This window comes from Chelonoidis abingdonii, chromosome 17 (assembly GCF_003597395.2).
Source record: "Chelonoidis abingdonii isolate Lonesome George chromosome 17, CheloAbing_2.0, whole genome shotgun sequence".
NCBI lineage: Eukaryota > Metazoa > Chordata > Testudines > Testudinidae > Chelonoidis > Chelonoidis abingdonii.
Window position 1 is genome coordinate 22,543,092 of NC_133785.1, and position 13,003 is coordinate 22,556,094.

A 13,003-nucleotide genomic window follows, 5' to 3' on the forward strand; every position below is an offset into this window, starting at 1 on the left:
TATTTTAACTATTAATAAAGATACAGTAATTAGGTCTCATCTAGATTTCTGGTTAATTCTTTATAATTAACAGATTAAATCCCATCATAGTTAAAATTAAGGACAAACAAAATAAAATGGAAGGAAAAAACATGATGGAAACTAATTTTTACAGATTTCATATGGAAGTTCAAAATACTGCTATTCTTTTTTTTAAAATGAGTATTTGCTAGAATCCACCATTTTCTCTAGTGGAAATTTACTAAATCAGCTCAAAACAAAATCTAGCCAAACTAGCAATATATGCTCAGAAAAGGCACAACAATGAACAAACGATGGTACTGTAGGTCATAAACAGCCTCACAAAGTATGACAACCTGCCAGTGAATCAGAAATGCCCAGTAATACAGTGTGCCCATCATACATAAAAGCCAATTACCAGACACAGATATGTTCAATAACTTGGGAAACAGCTGCATATATTGTCCTGCCAATTAAAATGTCAATTCAGCAAAGCATTTAAGCCTCTGTTTAAATCCATACAAAACCATGAAGAAATTTCTGGAGGTCAATAACTGTCTGCTTACATTTTAGAATATATTCAATATTTGTTCATCAAGTATTACAATTGGAAACAATAAAAAGTAGTATTTTCTATTCCTTAAAATGAAGGCTCACTTTCTGCATTGCTAGTGGATTATCACAGCAAGTACCATAAAAATGCCAATTTAAAAAAAAATTAAATACTTCATGCTTTGCATCAGGCCTACCCTAGCACATTTAATTGATACATGGCATTGGGCATAACATACAAGCTGGCTGAAATCCTATTACCTACGAGACAAAGACAAGAAAATTTCAACTAAGAATTTAAAAGTCAACGCACAGTATAATCTAAAAAAAACAAAACAAACAAACAAAAAAAAACAACCTCCAACAGTTTGAACAAATATAAATTTAACCACAAATGTATCCAATGAAACAGATTCAAGCTGAGAGATGAGAGTTGTTATAATTGATTGCCTCCTATCATGAAACATGTGTCCAGCTACCAGACAAAAAAAAACAACTGGTTTTTATACTACACATCATAAGAGTTGGGGGTTAGGTAGTTAGGTGGGTGGGTGAATGGCTGGGTGTACACTACTAGAATACAAATAACATCTACATTTTATTATACCTACTCTAGGTATCTCAACTGCCTTTAAATACAATGACCATAGCAACACTGCACACAAGTTTCACCATTCAAAAGTTATTTTGATTCAGAAGAAAGGCTGGCTAGAACACCTTGGTTATCTTTAACTCTTCAACGTCTTATTTCATCTCTCATTTCTGCAGAAACAGATGGGAGACTTACGTGTATTTAGGTCATTTAAAACAAAGGCTCCACTTATAAACCTTTTATCCTTCGGCAAATTGCCTCTCCCTATGCTCATGGAGTCACATGTAAGGTACACAGCATTCAGTGGGCGCAATTTTCAGTGCAGTGCACAAGACTTTATTCACACCATTTCCTTTATGCATACTATATGGATAAATCCCATTACAGTGATGAAACTGTACCTCAGTACAATATTTCCAAAAACAGGCTGTATGGATATACTAGATAGTGAATCAAATTGTGATCCTTTAATTGGAAGTCATAACATAGTTAATGCAATTCCCTTAAATGGCTTTCAGAACTTTTTATGGGTCCAAGGAAAGGTACGTAGTTTTCTATTTTGTCCATTTCTCTTTATCCATTCACCTGAACTCATTTTTTTTAAATCAGGCCAATTCAAGTTAAAGCATGCCTACTTTTTACATAAAACAACTAGTTAATACCTATGTCCCCAAATTTTGAACAGAATTAAGCTGCATTCTGTAATATACGTTTCATGTAACACAAGTTGTGGGGAAATTTATACCACTCTGAAAATTTAGGGGGTGGACATCTAGATTTATAAAATTATAATCCAGACGCTCAGCTAGGGATCTGGCCTCCACTGACTTCAACAGAGATAATCCAATTTGCGTCTGCTGAGGATTTAACCCTTGGAAACGTACATTAGTCTGTTTTGTATAACATATAACAACATGACTTCCGTAATAAGATACATTATAGGGGGCAAAATCCTTCATCCTATTGTATAAATTCAATCCAGCACTGCCAAAGCAGATACAACCAACATCTTTAAAGATCACAGTTATTAACTATGCTGATATTTATTTGACTGGTGTTGAAAGTTTCGTGTATACAATTTGAGTTAAAGGAATAATCAGTCAAAGGAGTTTTTACACATTAAGTCTTTCGGAATTCAGATCCTTCAGAATTCTTCAACGAGCTTGCCAGGTTTGGAGTTTGGCACTCGCATGACCTAATGTCCCCAGTCAGATACAGTAATGTGTCACTGGCGTGCGGAATGCTTCATATTAATGCACTCAGTTACCCCCTTACTAACCTGTACTGGAGTCCTCATAAACTACAAGCAAGAGTAAGCAGTGATGCAGCATACCAGAACTATTTCTATGAAGCAGGGCTGCCCTGGGGGGGGGGGGCAAGTGGGGCAATTTGCCCCAGGCCCTGGGCCCCGCAGGGGTCCCATGAGCCCTGGCCCGGCAGTAGTCCGGGTCTTCGGCTGTCATTTTGGCAGCAGGGGGGCCCTTCAGTGCTGCCAAAGATGCAGAGTAACTGAAGGGCCCCCTGCTGCTGAAGACCTGGTCCGTCGCTGGATGAGTACAAGCACCACAGCTCCCCCACTTTGCCCTAGGTCCCCTGAATCCTCTGGGCAGCCCTGCTATGAAGGAACTATGTCAAGGAGACTAAAAGGTAAGCCTATGTTTATTTAAAAGGGAAAGATTGCTAATCAAATAAATACAAAACTGCAATGCTGCAATACTCTGGATAGGATCAGGAACAACATCTATAGAAAGGAAAGAGGATGGAGGTGGCCAGAAAGTGTTTCCACTCTTCCCATGGATTCAGAAAAAATTAGGGTTCCTAGTGCAGCACTTCATCCTGTATGCCAATCATGGGGATTGCGATAAACGTTTAGCCGGCACTCTGATGGAAAAAGGACAGCTCTGCAATGCTGGAAGAAGGGATTATATTCTTCTACAAGGGGCATGCACCTCAATTAATATTTGCATGAGAAATTCCCTTTATGTCATTTCACTTTGTATCATCATAATATCCAAGAGGAAAGTCAGAATATTGCTGAGATTCTTTTATGTATGTCTATATACATAGTTATCGTACAATTGAATTCTATCAAGTAGCAGGGGGATGAAGGTGGCCTAGTGGTTGATCACAGCATGGAAGTCAGGAATCCTAACTTCTATTTCCAGTCATCACTGACATGTCATGTGACCCTGAGCAAATCATTTTACCTTTCTGTCAGTTTTCCCCATCTGCAAAAGAGAGAATAATAATTACCTGCCTCCAGCAGGTGGTGTATGGTTTAATTAACTCATGCTTCTAAAGTGCCTTGAACAGTGCTGCCGCAGTCTACAGCAGTATACCAGTTATTAATTGGATACAGAAGTTTGCTCTGATTTTTCTTAAGAAGTTTTAAATATTCTCATATAGTTCACTTTCCTCATCATATTTTTTCAACAAGTTTCAGTCATATGATTGGGAATATGACTTAACACCTTAAGTCAGCATTTTTCATACATCCATCATTCCTTTAATAATTAGGAATACTGATTGTACAGAAAATCTTTCCAAAAGTAGCTTACTTAAGCTTAATTTATGTTTTTACATTTTATATTATATTTAACATTCTTTGTTCTACCTCAATGCTGCTGATCAGTTCTAGATACCGAAGATCTCGTACTCTGGTAAATGCCTGTTAAAGGAAAAAAAAGAAAAAAGTAGCCACTTCATTGGCCAGTAAGCTAACTGATTTTGTGTTTTATATAAATCAAGTTGTGGAAATAACATCAGAATAGACAACCAACAATATATTTATCTTTATGTATATTGGGCAGACTGAAAACATGTCTTTCTTTCTGTTTGTTTCAGTGCCTACCCAATGGAGCTCTGACCATGATTGGGGACCCTCGGCACCACAACAAACAACAACCGGTCACTATCCAACCATTTATTATTTAAAAGAAAGAGCACAGAAGGAGGCCAGCAGGCATATGCAGGTCAGTCCCCTCAAGGGACACAAACCACTAACTAAAATGTTGAACAGTTTTATTCTATTTTAGGACTTTTCACTTTAATAGTTAAGCATGCCACACTTTTAAGCAAAATAAGGAAAACTGTTCTGTTCATGTGCTACAAGGCAGAACACAAGTAAGTGACAATGCTGATCAAGTATTCTACATATGCTTAAAGTTTTTAAATCAAAGACAATTTATTGGATCATTCTCAAAATTCAGTATGAAAGTAGAACAAATATATTACAATGCAGAGAGAGAAAAGAAAGGTAGGACAGGATAAGATAAAAGTACTGTGACACACTGTAATATTCTTTGCCAACTAAGATAAATGTGCAAACAAAAGTCGCCAAGTGCCAAAGTCACCTATGGTTACAGCAGTTTAGCACTTACTTTTGACATACAATAAAACCCAGAAATTAAACTCTTTGGACGTTGGGATGTTCCAGACCTCTAACCAATTAAATGCTTAGGAGGAATACATATTCTGCTTACCCAAGATCAGATGAGGAAGAACGAGTCTTTAATGTCAAATTTTCTATAAACTGCCTTTGTTCAGGTTAATCAGCTCTAATTAAGAAGCCTGGTCTACACTGGGGGGGAGAGGGGGAGGCGGGAGGAATCGATCTAAGTTATGCAACATCAGCTACGTGAATAATGTAGCTGAAGTCGATGTACTTAGATCTACTTATTGCAGTGTCTTCACTGCAGTAAGTCGACTGCTGATGCTCCCCTATTGACTCTGCCTGCGCCTCTCGCTCCGGTAGAGTACCAGAATCGACGGGGAGCACTCAGCAGTCAATTTATCACGTCTTCACTAGACACAATAATCTACCCCTGCCGGATTGATCAGTCCGGAGGTAAGTGTAGACATGCCCTAAGAAGATGACAGTACTCACCTTCCACGGGGCACTGAAAGCATCTTCATTTTAAGAACTATTTGCATAAAATCATCTAAAGTTGCACAGAAAAAGTCTAGCCCAATGCCTCCTTTATGAGAAAATGAAAAATAAAAACGTTTAGCTTCCTATGAAATCCTGTGTCATTACATAAAGGATTCCTATGTATTTTAAAAATAATTTTGTGTTTCATATTATATTGATGGCACTACATTTCTTTTGACCTTTTGTTTCACAGATGGTGGTACAAAGACTTTACTCCAAGGAAAACACGTACTCCAGCATCTCCCATTCCAAAGGCCATTCCCAAACAGGGCTAGTCTAGCAGGAAGAAAGGAAATATGTGACAATGTCACACTATCAGCAAAGAACTGAGTGATGAACCAACATAAAGAAAGTACAGTCTCCACTTTCAAAGTGACATGCTCTAAACAGTAGGGAGACAAAAGAATAGGAATATTAGCAGCAGAGTATTACAGGACAAAAACTAGGAGACAACAGATACATTTCAGCTAATGATTCTTTTCTGCCACCTAGTGAAAAATATATGTAATACAACACTAAATCAAAAGTATTTTCTTGTTGAAATACTTTATTCTAATTTATTGGAGTCATCGTGGATAGCTCTCTGAAGATGTCCATGCAGTGTGCAGAGGCAGTCAAAAAAGCAAACAGGATGTTAGGAATCATTAAAAAGGGGATAGAAAATAAGACTGAGAATATATTATTACCCTTATATAAATCGATGGTATGCCCACATCTCGAATACTGCGTACAGATGTGGTCTCCTCATCTCAAAAATATACTGGCACTAGAAAAGGTCAAAAAGGCAACTAAAATGATTAGAGGATTGGAATGGGTCCATATGAGGGAGATTAAAGAGGCTAGGACTCTTCAGCTTGGAAAAGAGAAGACTAAGGAGGGATATGACAGAGGTATATAAAATCATGAGTGATGTGGAGAATGTGGATAAGGAAAGTTATTCACTTATTCCCATAATCTAAGAACTAGGGGTCAACAAATGAAATTAATAGGCAGCAGGTTTAAAAAAAATACAAGGAAGTTTTTCTTCATGCAGCGCACAGAAACTGTGGAACTCCTTGCCTGAGGAGGTTGTGAAGGCTAGGACTATAATAGCGTTTAAAAGAGAACTGGATAAATTCATGGTGGTTAAGTCCATCCTAGCTAATAGCCAATAATGGGTAAGGAATGGTGTCCCTAGCCTCTGTTTGTTAGAGGATGGAGATGGATGGCAAGAGAGAGATCACTTGATCGCTGCCTGTTAGGTCCACTCCCTCTGGGATATCTGGCATTGGACACTGTCAGTAGACAGGATACTGGGCTAGATGGACCTTTGGTCTGACCCGGTACAGCCGTTCTTATGTTCTTATTGAACTCATTTCTAAAGTTGAAATGGAATTTTTTTTAAAGTTTTTCTTTTATGAGTTTAAATAGCCAAAAATATAAAATCAATTTCTCTTTATTGTAGGCATTAGCTATTCTGCATGTTTTTGACAAGAAGAAAAAATGAAGCATCATAGTTCGGCTTTCATGATGTGCATAAGATCTTGAGTTGACACTTCATATTTAAAAAAATAGAAAAAGTATGTTAGATACACGAACCAGAGCTCCTGGTGATATAAGAGAAAGGTTAAATATGAAGAGGTTACAATGTATGTATACTACTTTTCACTTCAACCATGTGTTAATACGAAATTTCAAAATTCCTGTTGCACAAAGAAATAAATGCTTTACCTTTTTAGCAGTTTCAAACTCTAGACCTTCTAAGGCCTCCATAGCCAGCTCTTTCCAGTCAGTGTCAGTTACTCCTAAACAAGCAATCTGATAGGCTTCTTTGAACATTTTCCGTTCCAGGTATTGATACATAGGAGCAGACTGAGGATTTCCATTAAGAAACATTTATCAAAAGCAAAATATTGAGATATATTAGTGAATGTATTTAGTGCATAAATCTGCTCACTTTCCAACCCCAGCAGTTACAAAACCCACTATGTAACCAATCAACTTTCTGAATAATAAACAAGAGAGTACAAGGTATGACAGTTTTGACAATACAGTAATTTATTCTGTGAATTCAATCATCCTGCTCCAACCTAAGTACAATACAGAATAGGATAACTGAATTCCAAACCCTTTTGTCCTGGAGGCACTGTTTGCTAGGGTCTGAGATTCTACCAGTTCAGTACAAGTATTGATGTAGTGCATTCCTTACTCATCCACAACTCCAAATGATGCTGATGATAGTTTTGGGTACATAAGAAATGCAGAATAATGTCCAGTGCTTACACTGATTCTCACATTTTTTTGGTTTTGTGTTCATTTTTAAACCATTGTTGAGTAGATGAAAACATGAAAAAAAGCAGACTGAATTTCTAGTGTTCACGGGCAAATCGATTATACCTCACTAACTATATTAATACTTCCATTGTTTGTGGTCCTTCTCATAATGCAGGGAAGATCGCTCATCTGATTGACATAGAATCTACAAATATATTACGAACTGGATACACCTACAGCTTAGAACATTTTATACCACTTAAATATTGCCTAAACATATCCAAAAGGAGGAACAGCAGGTAATTAATAAGAGGGTACATGGCATGGGTAGAACATGGACATTTGAAAAATAACATGAAAAAATTTGTGGGGGGGGGGCAGGAGAGGGGAAGATGTGCAGAAACTGTAGGCAAAATAAGTTTGTACAGAACCACATTGTCATTGTGGTTCAGTGCCTTTAAATTTAATGGATTTGTAAACAAAATGGGGGGACGACTATAATAATACGAGAGCGTACGTCAGCAAAAGAGAAGGAAAAAACTCAGACACTTAAAGTTAATAAGTCCAACAGTTTTGAAAACTTTGCACAGCTCACACAAAAGGAACTAGACAGTGTTGACAGATCTGAATACACTACCAAAATCAATGTAATCTAAACTCCTAATATGAAGCAGACAAGTTTCAGAAACATTCTTTCATTTTTTTAAACCATATTGTTCAGAAAACACAAAACATGGGTTAGTTAGATTAAAAATTACCTGAGGAACTTCAACAGCTGACATAGAAAAAATATGAAGACAGAAAATCTTGGAGCCATTGTATCCCACAACAAAGCCTTGAAGTTTTTGCTGATGGACAGGAAAGTTACTAGCTTTGATGTTGAGGTAACCCCCTCCGGAAAAGCAAAGCATATCCTCACACTGTGTATTCCAAGCCACGCTATTAGCATTGGGTTCCTAATGAGCATATTTATGGGTGATTAAATTACTGAGCAACAAAATTAGATCTTTTCCCCTAAGCAATACATGGCCTTCAGCTAGGACAACTGATTATGTTATAACCTGTATAAGTTTATGTATTTTTTTACATTAATTCTTTATGTTTAGAAATATATTGGTACTTAAAAGTTACAAATATTGCCACATTTTCAAAGCACTTGCTTTATACTTATTAAATTGCAATATTTTTGTCTAATATGTTTCTTATTTATCTTGCTCATCACCTTTACTCATACATTAAATTAAAATCCTTCCATAAATGGACACTGGTTCCCAGCTATCAGAATAATTTAACCTTTAGTTCTGCCTTCTGGCATAAAAATAATCTTATAGGTCTAATCTTAATAATACTTCATGCTTTCTATCCAAGGATCTACCTGAAAAAACTTTACTAACATTAATGAATTAAGCCTCATAGAGAGACTATATTAAATTCACTATGAGGGAAGTATTATCATCATCCTTTTATATTGGGCAAAACTGAGGCACAAAGTGATTTAGGGTCCAATCCTGCTTCCACTGAAATCAACAGCAAGACCCCCACTGACTTCAATAATTCAAAGGGAACATTACATGGACCCAAGTGATTTGCTAAAGATCACACAGCAAGTGCATGGACAAGGTGGGTAAAAAAACCATAAATCTCCTTGCTCCCACTCCCTTCCCTACTCATCAGACAACACTTTCTGTAGGAGGCATAATGTATTAATATCTACAACATTCCACGGTTGATTTATATTTATATAAATTATTATGGATCTTATCTACATGTAAGAAACAAAAATCACATTCTGAGTCCCTAGTAAGTTTCTCTCTTTTTTACAAACATTTAAAGGTTTTGATTTCTTACCTGGAACAGCAGCTCTTTGGTGTGAATATCATATACAAGGCAGGTGTCATTTTCATCTACCACTGCCAATTTGTTTCGGGATGCACTCATATCCAGACAGCGCACAGCTGTGGATTGCTTTAACAGGACAATTGCGAAAAGATTGTCCACAAATATCTTCAGAATCTGGACATATTTGAAGTCAAAGTTAGTCAGTCAAAGTTGCAGTTACCAAAATTAGCAACAGAATAGTGGATATTAACTCTGTTGTTGAAAACAGAACTGTGATTACGTATTATGAAGAAGAAATATTAAAATATTAAATATATGTAAGAACTAAAGCAGCTTGAAAATGCTTTCAAAGGCTTACACCCTTGCTTCTTTACATTAGCTTGCAAGCTAGCACACTGTAAACAAAATATATGAGACAACCTAGATTCCGTGTCTTTCTACTTGTAAAACAGTTAACGTTAATGCATTTATACTATGGTGATGAGTATAAATATAAATAGAACAAAGACTACATAGGGCAACAACCTAAATATTTAAATAATTGCTGTGATGCACCCTCTTTGTAACCTCTGCTGTATGTAACTCCAGAATTACAAAGAAACTGTCACTTGTGTTGTCTGACAGTCTACAGTCTGGATACTAGTTTCCCCATTAATTAACTGAGATATGATATTATTCCATTTTTTAATAACTAATTTATTAACATTAGAAAACATACAGTACTATATAAATATTCATTAATGATAATTAAGGCTAAGATTTTGTCACAGATATTTATAGTAAAAGTCACGGACAGGTCACGGACACTAAAGAAAAATTAATGGAAGCTCGTGACCTGTCAAAGACTTTTACTAAAAATATCCATGATAAAATGGGGAACTCAGCTGCGGGGTCTCCACACTGCCTGCAGAGGCAGGGCAGCTCCAGAGTCCCCCCACTGCCCACAATTTCCAGGGTTCCCTTTCGAGCTCTGGGGTCTCCCTGCTGCCCACAGCATCCAGGAGCTGCGGGAGGGGCGGGGGGGTGCCCACTGCTCAGGGTGGCTGGGAGCTCCAGGGTACCCCACTGCCCATGGTGGCAGGGATCTGAGGGGTATCCCCACTGGGTGGCGGGAGTAACCTGCAGCTTCTGGCTGCTGTGGGCAGCAAAGGGACCCTGCAGCTCCCAGCCGCCAGGGGTGAATTCACAGAGGTTGTGGAAGTCACGGAATCCATGACTTCCACAACCTCTGTGAAAAAAAGCATAGCCTCAGTGATAATACAATTGTGTATTTTAGGCAATTAAACTACTGAACAGCCTTCAATAGATGATGATAAAAATTTTTCTGTATCAATTTCTGCCAGATTCTTTCTTCTCCCTAAATCTGGTATTCAGAAGGTGGGATGTAAAGTTTTGGTAATATAAGGGTTTGGATAGCATCAAACTTTGTGTGTGGTTTGTACGCAAGCTAAAGCCAAATATGCTACTTACGCTGCTCCATTTCTTTTAAATATAATCATTATTTTAGAACATTAAGACTGATGGAAGTTCATTGACTTTCAAAAGTGTGACAGGGGATCCCATTAAACAGATAAGTAGTGGGACACCAATATTTACCACTCATATTCTTCTGCTTGTCCTGAGGCCCAACAGCAGCTACTAACTGCTTTTCAGGAAAGCTCTTAAGACACAATGCCATCTGCCAGGCAATTTTACTATTGCATGGTCACATGGCTACACCATTTATTTTCTACTGTAGTAAGTGGAAACGCCTCAAATGGGTACTCTGCAAGGACGTATTAAATGTATGCTTAATTTACAAAGAAACTAAGCACCTTTATACAGAAATATCTTCTGTATTATTCTCTGCATTGGATATGGTTTCAGTGTAGAAAATTATGCACAAGCTTGTCTGATTGACAGCGATCATCATAAAATAGCTATATGACAAATGACAAAGGTCCATTTCTTATTGGGGGAGTCAGCTGCAACGGGGTTGTCAGCGAATTGTAGAGAGCCATTTTCTGGATATACACTTCTCTTGAGGTTCACTTGTGAAGCATGGGCAATGGGGAGCAATGTTTTTGTCTTCCAGGATAACCTACAAGTGAGCAGCTAAAAAGAAAGAACGTGAGCCCACAGGCAAAAGATACAAATAAATGAGTTTTTTTTGATTCAGGATTAGGCTCAGCCTGGGACCATGGAATTCAGGTTATAAAAGTCTTTGCTGCTTCTGTGGTCAGCCCTATGTATTTCCGTTCTCCTCAAAACAGTAAAGCAGATTTCGCTTTGTACTTAAAAAGAGGTAAGTCAGTCATAAAGCATCACCTGGCCGTTCTTCAGACCTACTAAGAGGCCTTCTCTTCCTGAAGGGCCTCCAATTACTTTAATGTAACGAATGAGAGACTCCATCAGCCACTCCCGCTCTTTAACACCATTAAATGAGAGGCACTGTAGTCTTTTCTCCTGAAAAATAAACAATTCTGTGATATACAATAAACTACATACTGGTAAACAGAAAATCATGCCACTTTAGTGAAATGTGTTCATATCTATCCAGATATGCCCATCTACATATATGTACATAGAAAACAAAAGACTGCAAGATACATGTCACATCAATCTAGCAGACAAAATATATTTTTAAAGATTTCTGATGATATCAAACGGAATATCAAAAACCCTTTTTCTAGCACCTTTCAACCCAAAAGATCCCACAGCACTTTATAAACAGATATGCAAACTACATACAGAGATTATTTCACTAAAACACAGCCATCAGTGAAATGAGAGACAGCAGCTGTTTAACTGGTTTGAGATTACATTACAGTACACATTCAACTGTATAACTGCATAATCCATTACAGTTTTTTCTGTATGCTAATCTTGTTCTGCCATCCCTTTCACACGTGTACCCTTCTCTTACTTATCAAGACTATGTCTAACTTTCAAGTACGTACCTGGCATAAGATAATGTGATCTGAACATACAACCAGCAAGTTGCATTCAAATTTCTTTGCTATCTTTTCCTTCACACGGTAATGCATGTCTGAGGAGTCATCTGAATATAATTCATAAATCAGGATTTTCTCTGGCAGCTGGATAGCTAATCTGTTTTTGTAGATTGCAATTTTCTTTACAAGCTCTCTGCATTTTATTCTAACTGAAAAGAAAGAAAATAAGAAAACATATTAAGGTGCATGGTGAAACTGAAATAATTTAATATCATGTTAAACCATGATTATAATTTAATCCTTACACAACATTTCTACACGGAACAATCAACTCTACTGGAATAGAGTCTGTGGCTCCACGTGAAGTATAGGCTACCCAGACATGCTACTGATTAGCAGTAGGTCACAAGTTACTACCATTCATTACTTGTGAATGATGTACTATGATGCATGTTTCAATGTCTCTTCCCTGTTAGAAAACTGGGTGAGAATATTTTTCAAAATTGTGCTTAGAAAATGTTAGGCCAAGTCTTTGATGCTGTTAATAAGAACAACCTTTACAAACATAATGGACTATACAGAATCTCACAATTTCAGACAGAGATAGAGAGACTTTATTTTAATAGCTCTTCCCTCTCCTAATGAACTTTCAAATCCCCACTTCTTCCATTAAGTTCTTCCATGCTGATCCTCAAGCAGGGCCAGCTTTAGGAAGCGTGGGGCCCAATTTGAACAGTTTTGACGGGGCCCCAGCAGGGATGACTAAACAAAAAAAACCCAAATCACGCATGTAAAAAGTCACATGGGGCTTGTACTCACTGGGTGGCACTCTGAGTCTTTGGTGACACGTCGGTGGTGGGTCCTTTACTCGCTTCAGGTCTTTGGTGGCACTGAAGGACCCAC

The 13,003-nt window shown here is 37.5% G+C and overlaps 1 protein-coding gene across 4 annotated transcripts in view; it reads right to left on the minus strand.

Annotated features, from left to right (window-relative positions):
- IFT122 (intraflagellar transport 122) overlaps positions 1 to 13,003 on the minus strand; it is a 48,979-nt gene that overhangs the window by 19,703 nt on the left and 16,273 nt on the right. For all 4 annotated transcript variants that reach the window (XR_004374205.1, XR_004374206.2, XM_032784251.2 and 1 more), the window contains 6 exons: positions 12,107 to 12,309; positions 11,475 to 11,612; positions 9,177 to 9,341; positions 8,087 to 8,284; positions 6,786 to 6,926; positions 3,759 to 3,812 (listed from right to left, as the gene is read on the minus strand). Coding sequence is in view for 2 of the 4 variants with exons in the window: in XM_032784251.2 (XP_032640142.1) it covers positions 3,759 to 3,812; positions 6,786 to 6,926; positions 8,087 to 8,284; positions 9,177 to 9,341; positions 11,475 to 11,612; positions 12,107 to 12,309 (899 nt within the window). In the remaining 2 variants the exon portion in view is untranslated. The remainder of the gene's footprint in view (positions 1 to 3,758; positions 3,813 to 6,785; positions 6,927 to 8,086; positions 8,285 to 9,176; positions 9,342 to 11,474; positions 11,613 to 12,106; positions 12,310 to 13,003) is intronic.